Source organism: Rhinolophus sinicus, linkage group LG01 (assembly GCF_036562045.2).
Source record: "Rhinolophus sinicus isolate RSC01 linkage group LG01, ASM3656204v1, whole genome shotgun sequence".
Lineage (NCBI taxonomy): Eukaryota > Metazoa > Chordata > Mammalia > Chiroptera > Rhinolophidae > Rhinolophus > Rhinolophus sinicus.
In genome coordinates, this window is record NC_133751.1 from 120,714,914 (window position 1) to 120,738,053 (window position 23,140).

Genomic DNA, 23,140 nt, shown 5'->3' on the forward strand with positions numbered 1-23,140 from the left:
CCTATGCCTGTAGACATGTAGACACCAGCAGCAAACCAGGGAATGTCTGTGGTGGCACGCTATCAGAACCCTCTTGCATCGTCCCAGACCCTGTTCCATTCCTTTTCCACAAAATTGTGGAAATTATGTAGTATATGTTACAGAGAGAATTTTTGCTGTACATTTAAAATGATTCATAATAAAAAGTAAAGTAGTAATCAGTGTAACCAGAATTATCAAGGGGGAACAATCCTAATTAGAGTAAAAATGCCACCGTGTGGAGAAGCCTGAGGGAAGTGCTTGTCCTGGAGATGTCCAGGTAGAGAGCAGATGTGGTGAGCTCTGGGTGTGAAGAAGAGAGGCAGGGACACACAACTAGAATGCCTTGCTTGTATAAACAACTGCCTGCTTGCACCCTGACCCCTGAGCAAGTATCACTAAGGTATTTGAGTGCCAGCTGGGCAGTCATATGGGGTAGAATGACAAACCAGGTCATCTGGGGGTGTAGACCTACCTGACTGCATGCCACGTACTTTGTTTAGGAGATGCATATATCATTTCAGATCGGGACGGAATTAAACTGAAGATGTTGGGATTTTTAATTTTCCATTCAGAAACAAAATAGCTAGGTCTCTACCTTTGACTATACAAAAAACAAAAAAAAATCTGAATAAATTAAAAGGCTATATATAAACTATAAAAGTAACGTACAAAAACTTTTTCTTCACAATCCCTGGGGTAGAAAATAAGATATAAGATGATCACGAAGTTTGACTGCATAGAATATTAAAATGTCATAGGACAAAAGACACCAAGGTACAACAAAGTTGACAAGCAGTAGATTGGGTGGAAATATTTGCTCCCTCTATGCAAGTCAAAGGCCGGACGCCGTGAACACAGCCACCCTGAGGCCTGCTGTTCTGTGGGAGACGCACACTGGCCATGGTGGGAAGCCTCGCTCCCCTGCCTGGCTGGACGCGCTCAGCAGCCAGCTCGGGGACAGCCTTCTCACACTCGATAACTCCTCCGTCTCATCCACTTCTTAGGATGTGTACAAGCCCCGTCGGAAATACAAACGCCAGCAGGGAGCAGAGGAGCTGCTTGATGAAGAATCTCGAATCCATGCTACACTGTTGGAATATGGCAGGTAATGACTGAGACCCAGTCTAACGTGTCTCTTTATAAAACCATTGAAGGAAAAAGCTAGTTTGAATTCCTTCATTGGGATTGTGCTTGGGTTTTGCTTGATTAAGTTTACTGTTTTTGCCAGAGATTTTTAGCATCCGGGACTTTTCTCCCTGGTATCGAATTACCTAAATTTCTGGGGGTAGGGGTCTTGTCTTTGAAATTCTTCTCTGCCAATGTGTGTGCTCTAACCCTCCCCACCTTGGGGAGTTGGGAGTTTAGGGCATTTGTGGAGGCTGGGGGAGGGCTGCCGTTCATGTCCCTGCCATTTGATAAAATCTTCAGGTAAACTAAAGAATTTTCAACAGTTTTCCTTTAAGTGTTAGAATAATAGTTTTGGTTTCCTGTGAAGAATTGTCTGACTAGGAAAACGAAGAATTTAGAAGTAGTTTTGCCACTTCTTAAAAACATCTCCAGTTTTTCAAAAACAATTCCTATTTTATATCCTCAGTTTTTAGTTAAAACACACATATGTAAAGGAGTACTTCTCCTCATTGGATTTTTAACCTGGGTATTAACCTTCATTTATGTCCTGCATTTTCTGCTTAGGGTAACTGACTCTTTGATGTGAGTATGTGTCCTTGGGCTTCTTTCCTTTATGCTGAGAGTGGTTGCTGTGTGCTGCCCTGTTTTATAACCCAGCCCTTGTTGGATCTAATTAATGGCCCTGCTGCTAGCATCTCCCTGAGTGAGCATCTGATGGCTTCCCCTCTAGGTTACTGGAGAGAACCAGAAGCAAATTAGGCTTAATTGGCTTAAGTATTCCATCTTTCAAATGGAATTGCTTTTGCTACTTTTTTGTTAGGTTTGTGTGGGGTCAGGTTCTTGCTTCCTCAGAATGAAAACTAGTCTGTTTCATTCGAAGGAAGTTCTAGTTCTGACCCTAAGCCAGGTGTGATGGCTGCCCCACAGCTCACCAGTTACTTCTGTGAACTCTTCTGAGTCAGGTACCACCAGACCAGCTACATAATTTTCACAGGCCCAGTGTAAAATGCAAATCTAGGGCCCCTTGTTAATAATTATTAATAATGGTTAATTAAGTTTGCAACCTGTGTGGGGCACTTCTGAGCATGGAGCTCTTTGCAGCTGGACAGGTTGCGTGCCTGGCACTGTGATGGGGTCTTTTCAGCCAGGCCCCAGCTGCAGGGGGGCAGGTGAGGCTGCACCGCTCTGGGCCAGCCAGAGCTGGGGAGACCACCTCTATGAGTGTCCCATGTTCCAGAGCCATAAAGTTCTTAGGGGAATGCTGTGGCTTTTCTTAGTTTATATTGTTCATACACGCATTTTTTTCTCTATCATGGATACTGAAACGTTTCTGGGGGTGAAAAGGAGTCAGAGATACAGTAAATTGTCCACCTCACCGAAACCATGTGGACAATATTTCATGTTTTGTTTTGAAATTCTCAGTTTCAAATTGGATCTTTTGCATGTGTCATAGATCATAGCCGTGATCACCATGTGATAGCTGGGTAAACGCAGGACACCCCTGCCCGTCCTCAGGGGCGTGGGGGCAGTTTGAGGCCAGAGTCTGCTCTGGCTTTCATTAGGGAAGGATCAAGCGACAGGTTTTGTGACCCTCACAAATTTGGAGTATAAGAAAAAGCAAAGTAACTCAAGACCAATCTTCGTTCCTGTTGATGGGGTCATGCTGACTTCTGCTGATTTCTAAGTGTTTGATGAAAGATTTTTTTGGTTTTGTTTTTAGAAGAGATTATTTTGCTTTCATTTTAGCTTTGCTGGTGAGGAGTAGTGAGTTTTTGAGAGGTGGGGAAGTGGGTACTTAAGACATTCCGATAGTTTATTTAAGCTCTTTCTCCTTTTTGAGAATGATAAAGACAGCATTCAGAAAGGTTAAAAAATAATTTGCCCGAGGTCAACTATTAAGAATTATTAAGAACCTCAAACTGCAACTTGAACTCAAGTTTTTAGGGCTCCAAAAGTATGTCTTATCATTAGCTACAAATATTGTTTGCGCCTCCAGTGAAAGTTTGGCTCTTGGTCTTAGAAAGACAGGCCCACACTTTGTTGTTTGGTCTGAGACTGAATAAGAAGAGAGTGTTATTAAACTGACAGAGCAAACTGGATGAAATTTAAAGCCCCAACAAGTGTGTGTTTTATTTCCCTTCCTGGGGAAGGCCCCTCCCCTCCTTTCTGGCTATTAGACTCTTTGCTCAGGGTTCTATTCAGTACTCTCCACTGCATGGAATCCTTACCATTCAGTGAGGATTGCGTAGCCATATGTACAGATAGTATATGGAGAACTTTGAACAATTTGTCCTGTGTAGAATACTGTGAATGTCAACTGTTAGGTTCCCATCATCATCCCCATCCTCATCAGCAGCAGCAGTTTTCAGTTCTCGGATCCCCTTAAATGTAAGCTTTAGATTCAAAAGGTTATGTTAGATTCAAAATGTTTATCAGCCTCTCCACTATAGGACGATGCAATGAGTATTGACTAAGCGAATTCACAGGATTTGCTGTAAGGTCCTTCACAGCTTGTATGCGGATCCTCAGAGTTTAACCTCAGTCTGCTGCATGTCGGGCTAGTGGATTGATGTCTAACAGATGGGCACATCGTGCCCGGCAGCGACTGTGGTGTCTCCAGTATGTGACACACTGTTGCATGTACGGGTGATGCTTTGGGCTTTTTGAGTTCTGTGTTTTGTTTCACTTGTTTCATTTTATTGATTCAACACGCATTGGAAATGCAAAATGTGAACGTAGCATCAGTGCATTCCAGGGGAAGGATGCAGACAAATATGTAGTTGGACATGATTGTCGTCTGGGAAGTGGGGCAAACATGTACAGACACACGGACGGGGCAGACAGGGCAGTGTCCGTGGGGTGCTTTGGAGAAGAGGTGGCTGGAGAGCTGAGGTGTGAGGAGTAAACAGGGAAGTAGGAGAGAAGGGCCAGTGCGGTGTGTGCAGAGCTCTGTGCAGGCCGTGGATGCACCGGAGCACGTACGGGAGCTGCAGGAGGTGAGCGAGAGGGCGTTGGGTGGGGCTGTAGGAGGGAAACCTGGTGAGAGTTTGTCCTGACGGAACACCTGCCATTGATCAGTGTGCATCCGGCCAAGAGGAAGGTCCTTAAGGACTGGGGAGGAAGAGAGGGAGTGGGGTGCGGCTGGAGGCCAAGAGCAGGCAGGCAGAGGCCGCAACTGACCCAGCAAGGGACGTGAGGCGCGAGTGAGGGCAGGGCAGGAGCCCTGGATTCGTTTTTCTTAAATAGTTGCCAGTAACTTTATTTCCTTATAAACGATTTAAAGGTAAGTGAGTTTGGGTGTTTTGCATTGTGCTTTTTGTTTTGGGTTGAATGGTTTTTACATTGTTATACTTGCTTTAAAAATATATACATTTACATGTGCATATATATATATATATATATATATATATATATATATATATTAAAGCCTGAAAATAAACTAATCTAAACTAGAGTGTATTTGTGAGTTTCTTTGCATTTAATGTTGAGTGAAGTGAAAATACAATGTTATTGGCTTGGGCTATGTTTGAGAATAAAGAAATGGGCTGGCCTGGAGATTGCGTAAGTCGACATTAGAGAGCATGTTTAGCTTGAGCAAACACATTCACTTGGTTTATACAGAGATTTTGAAGGCTTTTAGCTAAACTATGGATCTGAAATGCAGTTCCTGATTGAAAGAGTATTTAATGACTGCATTTAAAGAGTGTTGCACTCTGCACAACCTGAGAGTTCCCATTTGTAATGTTTATATGGCAAATAGGGTTGCGGGCCCTTTATTCAAAACCAGTGGACTATGTTTGTGGATTATGCACTTAAAACATTTTCTCCAGTCAACAAACAGCCTCAGTTTTCTTTGGTGCTTTTGATATAAAAATCCAACCGAAGTGCATTTGACTGGTTGTGTGGTTTTTGAATAGTAATTGAACTCCCCTTTTTTATGGCCTGCAGGAGATACGGATTTAGCCGCCCAAGCAAAACAGAGAAGGTAAGAAAAGCACAGATAATGGGAGAGGATATCTGGGAGAGGGAAGTGACCCTCCTCGTTGCCTCTGTCTGACCCGACAGGCTACCCTGAGGGGGTGGGAAGGGAGGGTTGCTGCCACCCAGGCTCTCGTCCTTGGGCCACCAGGGCAGCCAGGATGTGCCTGCCTCCTCTGCAGGCTGGGGGGGCTGGAAATGGAAATGAAGGGTGGTGATTGAAAGCCATGGCCCCAGAGTCAATCTGTGGGCTCTACAAACTCTGAAAGTATGACGGTGGAGCCCACTCCGGGCCTGAGCACGCCTCGTGGTGAGAGAGGCCCTCGGCAGGTGTGAGCAGGATGCTGGCAGTGGGTAGCACACAGCCATAAGCGCCAGGCCTGCCCCTTACGAGGACAGCGCGTGTGGAGAAATCAGTGAGCCAGCCTGGGCTGGTCTGTGCACAGAGGAGCCTCAGAGACGTTCTTCATCTACGTATTTACCAGCGACCCACATGTCAGCAGCAGAGCGTGCTGTAAATCTTACCGTGTTCCAGGCCCTTCATTCAGGGCTCCACGTGTATTTTTTCACTTACTCCTCTCAACAGTTCGATGAGGAAGGTACTTATTCCTGTTTTTCAGGTCAGAAATCAGAGGCTCAGAGAGGCTCAGTGATTTGTAATAATCTGAACGCAGGTCTGTGTGACATCAAAGGCTGTGCTCTCAATCCCTGCCTTTTAAATAATAAAATGCTAACTAAAGTGTTCAGGGACCTCTTAAAAAGTAGAGCCCTACAGCTTGAGATCTATTATTTTTTTTAAATTGGGGAATATTGGGGAACTGTATTTTTTCACAGTCTATCAGCTCCAAGTCGTTGTCCTTCAATCTAATTGTAGAGGGCGCAGTTCAGCTCCAAGTCCAGTCGCCTTTTTCAGTCTTAGTCACAGGGGGCACAGCCCACCATTGTATGCAGGAATTGAACCAACAACCTTGTTGTTAAGAGCTGGCACTCTGACCAACTGAGCCATCCGGCCACCCTACTGAGATCTATTAACCTTTGTTTTCATTCCTCACCTGCCCCCAGATTTTCTTAACTACGTAGGACAGCAGTTCTCCCGTAGGACAGCACTTCTCCCGCTGCTCTTCTGCCAGCCCTCCGTCTATCCCAATCCCCCATCCTTCAGTTCTTCTAGGCAACCTCCCTGCCCCCAGCCTCCTTCTGCCTGTGGTTATGGTTGTTTCTGTCCTTAGAGGGCCATGGCAGTGACTAGGAGCAGATGTTCTAAAGCCACACTGGCTGGTTTCAAATCCTGGCTTCATCCCTTCGCTGTGTGACTGGGCAGTAGGTTTAATTGTTATGCCTTAGTCCATAGTATCTGTGAAATGGGGGCAATAATTGTACTACCGCATAGCATTGTTGCAAAGATTAAAATAAATGTAAAGGACATAGAATGATCCAATACGTAGTAAACATCTAATAAGTTTTAACTATCATTATTATTTATTATTATTAGTTTATTAACAATCAGTCATGCATTGATTATGATATGTTTTGGTTTTCGCCTTTATTTTTTCCACATTTGTTGTGTTTTCACTCAACTAAACAGTCATTTCCTCCGAACCAAGGTGTTTTCTGGATTTGAGTGTGTCGTGTAGCATCTGATATATAAGAATTTGATGTGTACATTTAATGTGATGTGTAACTTAAATTTGAAAAGAATATCTATGCATATGACTATATTCTAAAATAAGGTAATTGATTCTGACTGGAAAAATCATAAGATGGCCATCAAATAGTATTCATATTGGGCTTGTCTTGTCATTCTTATGTCAGATGGCACACGAACTGGAAGTCTGCCCCCTGTAGATATACCTCGCAGGTAGAAGCTCCAGGGGTTCTCCCAGGTCTATCATAGACTTGTTACAGAGAAGCATGCTAGGACTGGGATGATCTGAGAAGGGGATTGGAGCCCAATCCTCTCTTTGAACCCCAGAGGACCCCAATATCCAGAGAAGGCCAGCTAGCTGGTGGTGGCAGAGATGGAATTAAAACTGAGAACTCTAGACTTCTAGCCCTTGCCTTGCTTGAGGAGCAGCAGTTAACCTAGGAGTCTTGCGTGTGGTACTTTAGAGCTTGAGACTCCATGGGTCTTGATCACCAGGTGAAACAGTTTGGATTTTTATCCTTCAGACCAGCGGTCCTCAAACTTTGATGACTTCCATTGGCAGTACAGGTTCTGTTTTCATCATGACTCAGCACAGACACGCACATCAAAACCAAAAGTTTCCCAGAGCAGTACGTGATCCCTGACTACCTGCAGAGCACTCGGGTATGTTCTGCTCTGGTAATCAGATGCTTGTCACATCTGCTAAATTACTGCTTTCATGTCCCACTAATGGTCTCAATTGGCAGTTTGAACCTTCCTTTAGGTCGTGGTCTGCCTTTGAAGGCGTTCAAGTAGGGGGAAGGCCCAGTTGGAATGTAAGACTAAGTCTGGCAAATGTGTGACCTGATAGGAACGTCATCAGCAGACATTGGCCAGGGCCTGGCGCTCTGCCTGCTCCTTCTGCAGTGGGAATGGAGGCTCGGGTCTCTGGAGCTTCCACTTTCTCCGGGAGTGGGTCAGCTCTCCAGATCTGTTTCTTTCACAGACTCATGCCTCTTTGCAGTGGTGTCCTCTCTCTACTGAGTCTACAACTCCGGTGCTCAGCTGTTTTCCATCTTCCCTTCCAGGCTGAGGACAAGAAAATGGCACTTCCCACAGGGCTCTCGGCTACAGAGAAAGCTGATGCCCATGAGGAGGACGAGCTGCAAGCTGTCGAAGAGGTGTGTGGCCAGTGTAGGCCCCCGGAGGTTTTTCTTTAAATTGTTGGGGGAGAAATCTCACTTCCATCCCCAGCTTTCCACAATGGCCAACTGCTGTCAGTTGTCCTTTCATATCTTTTCCAGTTTCCTTTTATCACCTCTCATGAGGCTTACCATAAAATGAGATCAGGCAAAACGACCCTTGGTGTAATGCAGGGTCTCTGGTCGCGCTCCCCACACAAGAACGCAGGACATGGTGAGGCCCAAAAGGAACACCCATGGAGCCATAGGTAGGGCAGTCATACCATTACATTCTCGATGGTGGCCGGTCAAGACACAAAAGCAAACATCCGCCTGTACCCCAACGAGTGTCCTTCTTGCACCCCAGTCTCGCTGGTGGCCGGGCAAGACACAGGAAGTGGGATCAACATGATCCGCAATGTAATCCACTTGCTGACCCCACTTGCTAACCTCAATCCACATCTCTGCCAACCAACCCAGCCCCTAGCATAGCCACAGCAGTTATATTAGTGGCTAATGGCTAACCGGCAACAGCTGATGGCCACCCAGGCACAGCGGACGGCCATCTGATTACAGCTGATGGCCATCTAATAACTGAGCCAGCACCTTTTCACATGAGGCCAAGAGCCTGGAAACTGCTCTCTGGGACTCTGTCCCCACACAGGTTCCCTCCAAAGACCTGTTAGACATACTGCCTAAGGCTTGTAGTCAGAGCCGCTCACAGCTACTTCTGTTGCCTTTTTAGCAACGTATTCAGTCACTGATGACCAAGATGACTGCCATGGCAAATGAGGAGGTGAGGTGGAAGGGTCATGGGCGGGGAGGTGGGGGGGAGGGGTTTGGGGAGGGGTCATGGCGGGGAGGTCGTGGGGGGAACGGGGAAGGGAGAGGGGTGGTGTGGGGGGAGGGGAGGAGATGGGGACTTGGTACCTCCCTGCTCTGCTCTGTGGGGGCTTCTTCCCAGAGGGACCACCTTCTTCAGAGCCCTGTCTTTTAAGCACTCAGTGCTTCCTGGTTTGTAGGGATCTTCCTTTTGGGAAGCTTTTAATAGTCTTTCCATCCATGGGAGCCTCTAGCAGGAAGACTTGAGGGACCATTGTGAAGGGACATCCTGCTAGGACAACACCACATGGGTTCAGCCCTGCCTCTCCCTTACACCCCATGAGTTACGCCCCGTGCTAAGTAGCCCATATCTTCTGTTTCCTCCCTACACCATCTGGGTAAAGACTAGAATACCGAATTCTCGGAGCTCAAGGCCTGTCCAAGGGCTCTGAAAGGATCATGCCTTTTTAGGGCAGGAAAGGCCTGTGGCAGTAAAAGTAAAGAGATATATTAGGAGTTCTGAGATTCCTTTCTCTCCCATTTGTACTTCTTTCCCTAGGTCCTAAGCTTGCCAAGTTCCCTGCAGGCCCCTATAGTGACCCTCAGGAAGAGACACTCGGGATGGGGTATAAAGGGTGAAGAATGGTTTTCCAGATGTACCAGGGCCTTAAGAGAATCTGGCATCAGCCAAGTGACTCAGGAGATAGAGAGGTGGCTTCATATTTGCCCCAAGGCTTGTTTTCTCCCGTCCTTGTTGACGAATACATAATTTCCTCCCAGGGGAATAGTATTACCTAGTTTGCTATGATACTCAGAGCATTCAGGTTTTCCAGTTCTGTGAGAGACAAGGCATGGCCTTGAGAACACGCCCTCCCTGTGATTGCAGAGCCGGCTCACCGCAAGCTCTGTGGGCCAGATCGTGGGACTCTGCTCCGCCGAGATCAAGCAGATTGTGTCTGAGTACGCTGAGAAGGTACGTGGGGGCGCAGGTGGAGGCTTTGCCTCAGGGAATGCCCCAAGGATTTGCTCTCCTTCCCTACACCCTCCCCCAGAAGTGACGGAGTCAGGGTGCAATTCATCAGCCACATTTGTCAAAAACACATATACCACACAAAGCCATCAGCATTTGCCCAATAGCTAAATTAATTTTCCTCTGTAGTGCCTATTTTTCTATAAATATAAAGAGAAAACCTGTCTCTCAGAGCAATTATCGCATCTGATAAATCGATGCCTGAGGTACAGCACAGACATTTTTCCTCCTCTACCAGGCTTCTTATAACAGGCTCAGTTTGGTGATTGGGCTGAAGAAGGAAGCTTTGCCACTTAGGAGATAAACCCCATAACTCAGCCAAGCCCAAGGCAAAATTTTTTGTTCTACTTTATTAAAGGGGTACAGGATGAACGAAATCCTGCAAGTCATATTTCAGTGTTAGATTTTTTTCATTGTAAGCATAGGCAGCAGGACCTTGAATATTTCATGGAGACAGTGATTAATCATTCTGCACATAACTGATTCTGGTCTGGCTGAGATTTTGTATCAGTAAAATCAGATTTACAGGGCATTGTTTCATATCCTTTCTTCCCCACCATGCTCAGTCTGCCCCCCTAAAACGTTCACGTCTGTTGAAGCATCTAGCTTTGCTTTCCCTGCTGCAGAAGCCTTGACAACAAATTAGCTTTGCTCCGACCCCTGTCCAATATTCTTCTGAAGTGAATGCACAGATTGTTACCGGAGAACGGGTTCTTGGTAAATGTCACAGGAAGGAATTTAAGGACGCCCTGAATTAAGCCCCGCAAACTGCCAAACAGGCAGCGGATTTATTAAAGGAAAGGAAAAGAGTACATTCCCAAAATATTGAGAATGGACAGGCCAGGAGGAGGGCAACTGCACCAAAGAACAAAGAAGTTTAGGATTTTATTCAAAAGGGGGCACAAAATGAATATTCAAGTTTTGGGGGTGGTGCTAATTCCCAGGCAGGTCTTTGCTGTCCCCACTGACCACTCCTTCCCATCAGAAGGTGGGATTCCTTGTTCTCACTTGGCCCCTGTCTGAACTATCATGGGGACACTGTATGGAGATTTTTTCCCTGCCCACAATGCTAATAGTATTATAATCTATTACAATTGGCTGTAGCTGCACCTTTTCTTAAGAATGATCTCAGCTCCTCTTTCCTTCGTTTCCTTTACTTCCTGCTTCCCTTCCTCCCCCATTCTCTTCTGCCTTGTTCTTTCTGCCTAAAGTAACAAGATGATGTAATTGGGAAAGGAAACAGGAGGTCCTCATGTCCCAACAAGTGGGACAAATAAACTCAAAACACTGGAAGATGTAGTTATGTACTTTTAGGATAACCTAAAGGCCAATTCTGGGCAATCCTCAGATGACACTTTAACCACTATCACCTTTCCTAGGTGGTAAATTTCAGTAGAAGACACTCTGGAGTCTATGACAGTTAGATTAGAAAACCCATGTTAAGAAGCAATGACTTGGGGGGTAGAGGAAACAAGAGAACCCCACCCCCAGACTTTTGAAACCAGCATACTCACTATGTTGCTCAGAAGGCCAGAAAAGAGTGAAATTAGAAGTAGTTTTGAACCAGGTCTCCTTCCCAAGATACATATAACTAAACTTCCCGGGGAGAAGTGGCAGTCAGGAGTTCATTGCTTGATTATCTGTGTTGTTTGCATTAAGTAGATCATACAGCATTACAGATGGTGAATTTTAAAATTAAATTGCCTTTAATCCTAACCCCACATCACAGTTATAGCCTAGTTGCCTACTCTCTTCCAGTGTTTGTTGCCAGTTGCCATAGTTTATTTACCTAGTTCCAATCATCATGTCTGTCTAAAAGAGATGGAACAGTGCAGTTAAAAACACAGCATCTGGAGTCATATCTTGGTTCATATCTCTCTTCTCTACTTCCCAGCTACGGTGTTTCCCCGAAAATAAGACTTAACTGGACCATCAGCTCTAATGCGTCTTTTAGAGCAAAAATTAATGTAAGACCCTGTCTTAATATAAAACCGGGTCTTATATAATGTAATGTAATGTAATATATAATATAATGCCGGGTACAATATAATATAATACTGGGTATAATATGATATAATATAATATAATATAATATAATATAATATAATATAATATAATATAATATAATACCAGGTCTTATATTAATTTTTGCTCCAAAAGACACATTAGAGCTGATGGTCCAGCTAGGTCTTATTTTCGGGGAAACATGGCATGTGACTTCAGCCAATTTGTTACCTCTCCTTGCTTTAGTATCTTCGTCTGTAAAATGGGAATGAGTGCTTTCCTGTCAGGTGTTGTGAAGATTAACTGAAATGTGACCAAAATGCCTAAAATACTGCCTGGCACATTATAACTATTCAACTAATGGTAGCCTTTATTTGCATTTTTATAGTCTGCATTTTCTAGGTCACATCAAATCCTAAACCTTTTCTATGTTTTCACAATTATTTGAATACTAGATAATCCATGTGTTACTACAGCACAATTCATTCAACATTTCCCTGTTGTTAGACTTTTAAGTTCTTTCTTGTTGCCATTATAGCTAAAACTGAGGAGATAGTTTCTGTGAAAAGATTTCCTAGGAGTTGATGGTTGGGTTATGACTCCTCTGTGTCAAATAAGTTGTAACAACATAAATACTATCAGTGATGATGGGGCTTCGCAACATGGCCCCGACATTTCCAGCCTTGATTGTTCATTGGCCTCCCTGGCTACTCTATTAGCTATACAGTGACACCTCTGGACCACTGAGAACTTGAATATGATTTCATGTTTTTGTTTGCTCTATTTTCTGCTGTGTGAATTGTCTGTTACAGCCTTTGCTCATTTATCTTTTGAATGTGTGGTATTTTTGTTGGAAATTTGAACACAGTATTCGAATTTAAATATTTTGTCACTGTGATGCAGGTATTTCTCAGGCTGTTCTGTTTTTGTATTGCTTTTCATCACATGCATTTGCACAGGTGAAAGAGAAAAGCAGCCCTGACACCTGGTGCTCTCAGCAAGGCCTTGATGTGGCTGCAGCTGGCCTGCACTCACATTAGGCCTCGGTGTTAAACATAAACAATTCCAAAGAGCATCAACATCAGACAAGGTCATGAAGACAGAGGCAAAAACATGACCATTCTCCAGTCATGTCTGAACATGGACTAAAACCTAAACAAATCCCCCAGATGACCAAACATCCCCCTTGATTGGCATCATGTAGGCATTCGTACCTAAATCAGGTCAACCTTTTCTTTGTTATTGTTCCAAATGACAGAGTCTTAGTTTTTCTATGGGTCTGGAGAAATAATCCATTGCATTTCAGCACATCTTTTAATCGTGTTTAATTCTTTAACCTCTGTTGAGTTCACTTTTCTTTAGTCTAAAATGTAGATCCACCCTAGTTTTCCTATTCCTACCCACTTAATACCATTTATCAATAATTTCTTTATGCTCACTTGGAGATAGTTTATTATACTTTTGTGTTTTATACTTAAACAGTATATGGACTCTTATGATTTATTGGTTTATGCTTCTAGTTTTATGCAAGTTTCATGATAATCATGTTTATTTTTTTAATTTCCTTTGTTTGTTTGTTGGCTATTGTTTCATCAATGCTCCCCAGCCACAGACCACTAGGAACACACCTGTAGTTGAACAAGTTGGGTTTGTTGCTGGTTGTAGTGGGGGAGACCACACACCAGTGGGGAACCATGCGGCATCTCAATCAGGAGGCGTTGGAAAGCACATACAGGATTCAGGCTTATTTTAGGTTATTTGAGGGAAAGTTCAAAAAAGTGGGGCTTTGATCTGTGTTGGATGCTTTAAGGAGGGGCACTTTAATGCATGGGCATCTAAATCAATCTTATCTGTAGCATGGGAATGAATCAAGATTAAATCTGTGTACTCATATTAGCCAATCAAGGGGGATGTTTGGTCATCTGGGGGATTTGTTTAGGTTTTAGTCCATGTTCAGACTTGATTGGAGAATGGTCATGACCTTGTCTGACGTTGATGCTCTTTGGAATTGTTATGTTTAACACCAAGGCCTAATGTGAGTGCAGGCCAGCTGCAGCCACATCAAGGCTTTGCTGAGAGCACCAGGTTAACTATCAGATATCAGCGCTGCTTTTCTCTTTCTCTGTTTGTCTATTTAGTTATCTATTGCTGAATGGCAGTACTACCACAAATGTGGTATGAAACAGCACACATTTATTGTTGCACAGTTTGTATGGGTCAGCAGTTGGGTACAGCTTAGCAGGGTTCTTTGTTTCAGGCTCTCCAGGTTGCAGTGAAGATGCTGCTAGGGCTGCAGTCTCATCTGAGGCTCAAATGGGGAAGATCTGCTTCTGAGCTCGTAGTGGTTGGCAGCCTTCAGCTCCTTGCTACCTGTTAGCTGAGGTCAGCAGTTCTTGCTTGCTGCCTTGTGGAGGCTAATCCCCATTTCCTTGCCATGCAGGCCTACCTAGCATGGTCACTTGTTTCATCAAAGCCAGCAAGGGAGAATGCCACCTCACAAGGCAGACATTACAGTTTCATGTAACATAAGTATATACATTCAATCACATATATCCCATCACCTTTGTTGTATTCTGCTGTTGAGAAGCAAGTCACAGGTCCCACCCACATTCACAGGGAGGTATTACACAAAGGCCTGAACATCAGGGGGTGGAGACCATGGGGCTATCTTAGGGCTGTCCACCACAACGTGTTTTTCTCTTTAATCTTACTTCCATACATTGGGCTGAAACCAGGCACTAGCGATTCATCTAAAGTCCATGCCCCTGCCTTCAGTAATGAAACCTTTGGAAGTAGAGATGGGATTGAGGAATGCCCAGGAGGGAAGCAATTGGTGATACTTGAGAGAAACCCAAATTCTGCTCATATCAGGATGGGTTTTTGCTTAGGGAAGAAAAGCAACAAGATAGTATTGGGAGGATGAAAGTAAAAATTATTTTGTGACCAAGGAATGAAACAGCCTGCCTGGTACAAGGGTTTGGAAATTCAGCAGGCATTGGGATATCAAAATGAGGTAGAAAATGGGTGCAGGCTTCTTTATCACTTGTAAAGTTTGTAAGGTCTTATAACAGTATAACATGATCAATAATCTATGTGTTTCAAAACAGTTCTCTGAGATAGGTAACTCAACTTAATATGGATCCTGTAAAGCAGCAGGGAAGAGGAATGTGAAGAAACTTCCAGATATATAATTCATGAGTGACGGTAGGCTCTCAGCCAAGGAGCACCATCTCTCTTTGTTTCCAAAGGGTAATACCCTTCCCTCCCAGATGTGCTAGATGAGGCACCACTGTGCTTTTTGGTGTTGATGGCTAATGTGCCCACTGCGTCTTAACATTCATTTTTATAGGGAAGGAGAGTCTATTAATGTGATTTGCAGAAAAGTAGAAAGCCTGACTGTCCAAAAACACTTCTACTCTAACTATCCCCCACTAACTTGAGCCAAAAGAAAGGGAAGGAAGCTGAGCCAGGAAAGGCTGGGCCAGGGAAGGTCCAGGGTCCCTAGAAGGGCAGAAGAGTCAGTCGTACCAATTCAACAAGACCGTTCTCTCTCTGGCAGTTAATTGGAAGCCAATATTCTGTCTTTGAATGAGATCTTTCAAGAATACCTGGGGAATCTCAAGTAATTAGAGCTGGGTGTAGCCACAGAGAGGTAATGGCCAGGGTATGGTCAGGGATGTACATATAAAAACACAAAGGAAAGAAAGTCTCAAGGGAATTCAGACAGACACATTTGATAAGAGTGTATTTTGTTCCCCTCTACCATGATCATTTTTATCCCACTTTATAATGCAACCAGCAGAGAAAACTGGCAGTTGATTAGAAGGTCGGGAGAGTTTAAAACTAATCAAAATTTAGAGATTAAGGAACTGGTAAATCTGGAAATAATGATGCTAAATATATTTGTGTTTCCTAACTGCTTCAAGAGTTCCTAAATTCTGAGTGACAACAGGAAAGAGAATACTATTGGCTAATGAACTGTCAATCTGGTGGGATTGTCTCAAGCTACACAGCACAACCTACACCTTTCAGGCTCTTTATCAAATTTGGATAAAGACATAGGAATTAGTTTTGTCAGATTTGAACATCATTTTAAGCTAGAAAAGAAAAGGTGGCCAGTACATTGGAGAATAGAATCAACGTTCAAAAATGTCTTAGACTGAAATTATGAACCCAAACAAATATATTCATTTTTTTAAAAGAAGGTAAATGTGAACTATTTTATTTAATTTCAGAAAAATCAGTTGTACAGATTCAGGATTTGGTGAGGATACCATCTGGCCGGACAGTAGTTCATAGGGATACAAGTGAGAGGTTGTGAATTTTGTTCACACTTCCTAAATATTACGTACATTCTAGGCAGGGATGCTGTATTGCTAACCTTGGGACCTATGGCTGTGCCTTAGACTCGGAAATGTCACAAGGTGTGATCAAACAATACAGTGAATGGTTAAATTAAAAAAAAAATTATTACGGTAAAAGACACATTGCCATTAATCCCCCTCAAAATACTCCCCCTCACTATGAACACACTTATCCCATCGTTCTTGCCACTTTCTGAAGCAGTTCTGGAAGTCCTCTTTCGTGAGTGTCTTTAGTTCTGCTGCCGTGGCTGCCTCCATGTCCTGAATCATTTTCACTTTGGGGAAGAGCCAGATGTCGCACAGTGAATAAGGTGGATGAGGACACACTGTCATGTTTTTATTTGACAGAAATTGCTTTACCAGAAATGATGTGTGACACAGAGCATTGTCATGATGGAGGATGATTTACAGCACACTTTAAAGCACACCTTCTCTCAACCGTAGCTCACACCCGACTGACTGCACCAAACAAGTTGAAACTTGTCACACACTGTTACTAAGGTTTGACGTGCCTTAGGGATCTTCCCATATTGGAGATCCTGCCTTACTGTTGGATGGCATTCAGCAGCAGCAGTCACCATATTTGTTGATCACAATGGAAAGGCTCCATGTCACACATCGCTTCTGGTACAGCAATTTCTGTCAAATAAAAACATTATGGTGTGTCCTCATCCACCTTATTCACTGGATCTGGTACCATGTGACTTCTGGCTCTTCCCCAAAGTCAAAATGACCACGAAAGGTAAACATTTTGAATCGGTTCAGGACATCAAGGCAGCCACGACAGTGCAACTAAAGACACTCACAAAAGAGGACTTCCAGAACTGCTTCAGAAAGTGGCAAGAACAATGAGACAAGTTTGTTCGAAGCAAGGGGGAGTATTTTCAGGGGGATTAATGGCAGTGTGTCTTTTACTATAATATTTTTTTTATTTAAACATTCACTGTATTTCTTGATCACACCTTTTACATAAATGTGGGTCTTTGAAATTCATGGGGTTGCACTAGTGGGAGTCAAGAATATTGAAAAGAACATTTATGTGTCCGGTTTCATTAACAGAAGCAAAGTGTAGAACGTCAGTGATGATCCCATTTTATCTGCAGTACTCAGACTCCATCTGGAGTGCTTGGAAAGGTCACTTTGGAGCTCAGTATGTCCAGAGGATAGTGGCCAAGGTGGTGAAAGGTACTGATGATACTTCTTACAGAAAGGAGAGAGGAAAGAGCTGTGGGCACTTCTAGATAAGATAAATTGAACTGTTCTGTGAGGGAGTGATTACATTTGATCTCTGCTGCTTCAGGGAGGAATGGACGGGCACTTATTAGAGTCTTTGCAGGTCTGATTCTGCTGTCTGTTTCTGCTGGCTTTTGCTCATGATACTTTGACTTTGTGTGTGCATTTGATTTTTGACTGTGAATTCATATTCCTTGAAAATACATCTGTAGGAATTCTTTGAGGCCTAGAGTTGAAGCAGTGTTCTTCCCAAGGGTATTTGCTTTTGCTTCTGGCAAGCACCAGGGGACACCCCAGACCAAGTCTGTTGTATACATAGTCTTGACTTGTGGGTTTTTAGACTATCCAGGTAATTTGTGACTTCAATTCCAATCTGTTGTTATAAAATCTCATTGCAGATTTTTTCCCCTCTTAACATTTGTGTCAAGGTTTATGCAAAGCAGGTGTTGAATGGCAAAAAAAAAATCAAAGCTTGAGATCACCTGGTTTTGGCAAATATCCTCAAGAAAAAAGCCAACTTCAGTGGGTACACATTACCTTCCTGGACTCCCACTTTTACTAGCCTTTATTGGCCTTCCAGGATTTCTTCCATACTTGCTAGCTTATAGATTTTTGAAAAGATTTTAAAAATAAGTATTTTATATTGTCTCTTTACTTGTTTTCAATAGGAGGGTCCGTCAAGGTGCCAGAAAGTGAAGTTCATCTGTTCAGTGTAGAGAATTTCTGGCACCCTCATGAGATAGGGATCTTTGTTACTGACAGGTTAGTGACCATAGTTTGTGAGGGAGGGGGGTGGTATAGGAGAGATTCCTATATTAAGAAGACTGGTATGTAGATAACCTTTTGGGTCTCTTTCATTATAAAAGTGTATAGTTTTAGTTGAAGTAATCATTTTTTGTTTCTCTGAGGGATTTACTATTTTGTACTAGACTAATATTGAATGACATTTAAATCTGGTTCCCTTAAGGATGGAAATTGTGAATGTGTGAGTTATTAGAAAACATTGAATCTGCACTAGAAGTCATCTAATCTATGCTGTGGATTTGAAAGCACGTTCTTAATCTGAAATTGTTGAACAAAAGTAGATTGGTACTATAGCCCTCGCTCCAGTGTAAACAGAAATGGAATATTTGTAGATGGTTGGTATTCTTTGAGAGCTGTTGCACTTTTTAAGTAGAAGTCAGGGTTTTAATTTGTTTTGTCAAGGATTTACAGTAAAGCCCCTTTTCCTGTTCTCCACCTGGACAGCTTTGTCTCGTCCTGGAAGATCCAACTCAGTCACCTTCAGTGTTCTTCCCACTGTGGCTGCCGGTGAACAGTGTCCAATGAGACATACTGCTTTAAAAACCACTTTCTGCCTTTATCAGTCTCACTCTTTTGGCTTTGAGGAGGGTATTTGAAAGAAATGCAAAACTTAAATGGCTTAATTAAAAGTATGTTTGAAAAATAGAGCCATCAGCTTTCCATTGACTAGGCTAAGAACTCTCTTCAGTTCAGCTCTGGAATAAAAAGATTTTATCTGTACAGAAATAACTTCCCACTAAACAAAGCAGTTTGCACAGCTCCATCTCTAGACTCCAAGGCACGTGGAAGAACTCCCATTTCTATGTACTGGGGCCTGTTCATGTGCACGTTGTTCATTTTAATCGGGCTGGGGGTGTCAGATACGGAAACAGTACTGATTATCCCGCTATCAGTGCACACGAACCCTTTGCAGATGTAAATTTCAGGGGCGCCACAGAGCAATGCTAATTGCTGCCTAGCAATTAGGGAAAGGAGTTTGAAAGCCTATGTTTGCTGAGAACATACACTGTCGTAACGGAGATATAATCGTACATTTGTACAGAGATTTCAAGATTCTTTCTGTATACTGCAAGTATCTTCTCTCAGTATGGTTCTCTGAATCCCTGTCTAGTAAAAGAGTGGAATCAGAAAGAGCTTCCCCCTCTCAATGCTATAGAAATGATGGGTGGGCCCACTCCATTGATTGGAGTTCAACGCTAATCAATGATCGGGACCAATACATGATTAGTCCCAAGTGAGGCAAACCCTTAGATTAAAATACTGGTTCTCAAAATTTTTAGTTTCAGGACCCTTTAAGAACTCTTAAAAATTACTGAGGTCCCAATAGCTTATGTATTAATTCATCCACAAATAACAATAATAAATACATTAATTATGTAGTAACATCAAAACAATGGTATTATCACATGTCATGTAATATCTGGAACTTTTCACTTTATAATCATGAGAATAGGAAGAAAAGGTATCTTAGTATTTTTATGAAAAGGATTTTGACCTTGAAGACCCTCTGAAAGGGTCTTCAGGGACCATGTGGTTAAAAATTTAAATGGAGAGAGAGACAGCCAGCTAGCCAGCCAGCCTGGAAGCCTTCTCTCCAGATATCCAGATAGCTACTGGTGTTCCTGCAGGAAGAGTGCTTGGAGGTGAAGTCGAAGGTCACCGTTTTAAAACAAAGCTGTGGTGTACCAGGCACACTGATAAGAGGTTGTGGAAGCTGGGTGGGAAATGTAGTTTTCATTCTCTTAGAACCTTGGCCATAAAAGCAGTTAAGGAGCAGGAGAACCTGCTGAGAGTTGGAGACATCATCCCAGGCCCAAGGCGCAGAATTGCACGGAATGAGTGTGTCCTTAGCCATCAGACTGGAGGAAGTCTGGGAGGTGAGCGAGACACCGATCCCCTGGGGCCTGCCTGCCCACTACTTGGTCTGGTCCAGAGCCAGACAGGCGGCTGGAGATCAGGGTACTCAAGGTAATCCTACCATCAGAGACATACCATGGGGGATAGTACCTGTGAATGGGGAATTCATTCATTTCAGATGTCAACAACTTACGAGATAGAAGGCTTATGTGATTCTGCTAGTAAAGTAAAGTGCTCTGAGGATATGACAGTGACACTTTGGAAGTCAGTGTCAGGGAATCCAAGTTGGATGTTAAAACCCAAATCTGAAATTATAAGAGAAAAGCTGTTAAACATGTAGCAGACAAAAGTGGCCAAATAACCCAGTTCAGGGTGATGCACTCAAAGTAGAGGAGATATAATTAGTTAATTATAATTCTGTTTCTGATAAGTGATTTGGAAATTGAGAGGGGCTGGTCTTTCCTCTCCCCGCTCCCTTTTGTGTACTCTCAAATAATTTTCAGGAACAATTCTCCTTCCCCAGACTACAGGTTGTGAATATCTTGATGTGTCCAATTGCATCTTTAAAAGTTAACTTCAATTCCCAGAAATCCAGATAAGCTGGAGTATGTTAGTTGACATTTTCCAAAATCCCACTTTTCAAGGCTAGATAATGTTATAAAACCAAATGCTTAGTTTTTCTGTTTCCTTTATGGCCTACCATCCCACAAGATAGAAAATGATATCCCTTACTGGTTTATGCTGCCATATCCTGCTGGTTGTTTCCCACCTCCAGAGTTGTTAAGCAGCAAAAACTCATCTGTTAATGATGTGGCTGAATTATTCAGATAAATGGTTAGCCAAAATAAATGGTGACTATACCATCTGATTTCCCGTCCTCACTTTCTCATCTCTTTTCCCCATGGGTAAACCTTCCAAACTTCCCAGTCTATGATCACTGTTACAACATACAGGAAAAGTCAAATACCCAAATAGTTTTGTTGCACTTGGACTGAAAAATCCATGATTCACTTGGAATTGGGATACTCCTCCTAGTAAAAAAGGAAATGTGGTTATAATGGGCATTTAACTGTTTAATAAAACTATGATCATCCAAGAAGTGTTCTAAAGACACCTGTTGCAACAGAGTCAGTCAAACTTCTTACTTCCTTTCCTGGGGCTTCTCACTGGGGTCCTGAGGCCTATGTTTGTATTCAGTACCTACACACCAAGCCGCTTCCTTCTTCGCGTGGTTTCTCAGTGATGTTGCACGTTCACTTCATCACCCAATGCAGAGGTCTCTCCCTTACTTCCAGTCCTGACAGTCTCTGTGTCCTGTCCAACCTTGCTTCTCCATCCCCTCCTCACCTGTATAATTCCAGGAGTTTCCTTCTGGCCTCTCTCAGCAACTTTTATCCCTCTCAAATCTATGCTCTGTGAACACCAGAAGAAGAGAAATAAGAAATGGTTAAAAGAGCCCATGGATGGGGAGAAATAAGTTGAGAGACTGTTGCTTTTCATTGGGAGTTTTTCCGAATGGTTAAACTTTTTAACCAGATGCTTATGATACTTTGATGAAAGTGAATCAATTCATGATTCTTGATAACTCCAGAATGTTCTTAAGCAGATGTTAATGTGACCATGTTATTCCTCTATTTAAGACCCTTTGATGATGTCCTGTTGCCTATGAGATGTCAACATAAGCACAGTTATCAACCCCTGTACTTCTGCACATGCTGTTCCTTCTGCCAGCAGTGCAGGTTCTGTTGGTAGGAATTTTGATCATTCTGCCAGAATCATCTTCTTGGGACCAGGGTTTTGCACAGGAGCCTGCGGTGCTCTGCCCAGGCCGAGCAGGGATGGGGCTGTCTTACATGAACCAAGGTGGACTAATTAAATCCTTTGGATTTGCCCTCCATGTTTTCTACAGCAATCTGAGCTGGCAGCTGAAGAAAGTCCAGAAAAATTAGGAACTTCCCAACTACATCGTCGGAAAATCATTTCCTTGAACAAGCAGATTCTGCAAAAGACCAAACATCTGGAAGAGGTTAGTGTTTTCTTTTTATAATTTTATTCAAGTAAAATGAAAGCATTCTTCAAGAAGGGGGAAACTGGGGAACGAGTTACGATCTTCGTGGGAGAATGGTCAAAGGAGGTTCCAGAACAGGGTAAACATACTGTGGCCCTTGCAAGAACCCAGCCTCCAGTTGTTTTTGTAAATAAAGTTTTATTGTAATACACATACACCCATATGTTTATGTATTTTCTGTGGCTGCTTTCAAGCTTCAGTGGCAGAGTTGAGCAGGTACAGCCAACGTCACATGGTCTTCAAAGCCTAAAACATTTACCTTCTGGCCCTTTACAGAAAACGTTTGCCAACTTCTATTGTAGAAGAAGATGACAGGGCAAGAATAGCATTTATTAATCCACAACTATTTACTAAGCGCTTATATGTGCCAGGCACTAAACTAGGCTGTGGGGACGTATGAAGAACAGGTTACCCCTGCTCTCGGGGACCTTAAGGTAATAATGGGAGGCATACACTAAACAAATCGCATCCATCATCGTTAGTTACAGCTGTGATAAGTGCTGGAAGGAGAAGTCAGGTTGCCGAAAGCATGACTGATAGGGAGACCTGACTTAAGCTTGGGTCAGAGGACTGTAGCTGGAAAAATGAGTGAGGCTGGCTGGGCAGGAGGTCTGCATGGGCGGTGGAGGGGCTTGGGTGAGGACTTGGGCAGCAACGGGAACTAATACCTGGTACAGGAAGCGTCTTGGCCAGTTTCTGCTTTGTGGCTGGAGAGTCATGAGTGAGGCAGCTGGTCAGCAGAGTATCCTAGGTCATGTTGTGGACAACGGAAGCCATTGGAGGGTTTAAGTAGGAGAGTGGCGTGATCAGATTTGCATGTTTCAAAGACCATCCTGTTTGCTGTGGGAGCATCAATTAATTGCACTTGGGTGAGAAGGGATTCAGGAAGAACGGTCAGGAGGCTGATGCAGTAGTCTGGACATGAGCTGGTGATGGCTCTGACCAGTGGCAGTAGGGGAAATGGAGACCGGATAACTTGTAAGACAGCTTTAGGAGATATCATTCTGTACTACTTGATGATGGATG

General features: G+C 43.3%; 1 protein-coding gene across 1 annotated transcript in view; it reads left to right on the forward strand.

Moving 5' to 3' along the window:
* The window catches only part of CCDC93 (CCC complex scaffolding subunit CCDC93), an 82,577-nt gene that overhangs the window by 26,278 nt on the left and 33,159 nt on the right, over positions 1-23,140 (forward strand). Inside the window, exons 7-12 of the mRNA XM_019748226.2 lie at positions 1,026-1,126; positions 5,098-5,134; positions 7,840-7,932; positions 8,678-8,728; positions 9,641-9,727; positions 21,956-22,072. Coding sequence (XP_019603785.2) covers positions 1,026-1,126; positions 5,098-5,134; positions 7,840-7,932; positions 8,678-8,728; positions 9,641-9,727; positions 21,956-22,072 — 486 coding nt within the window. The remainder of the gene's footprint in view (positions 1-1,025; positions 1,127-5,097; positions 5,135-7,839; positions 7,933-8,677; positions 8,729-9,640; positions 9,728-21,955; positions 22,073-23,140) is intronic.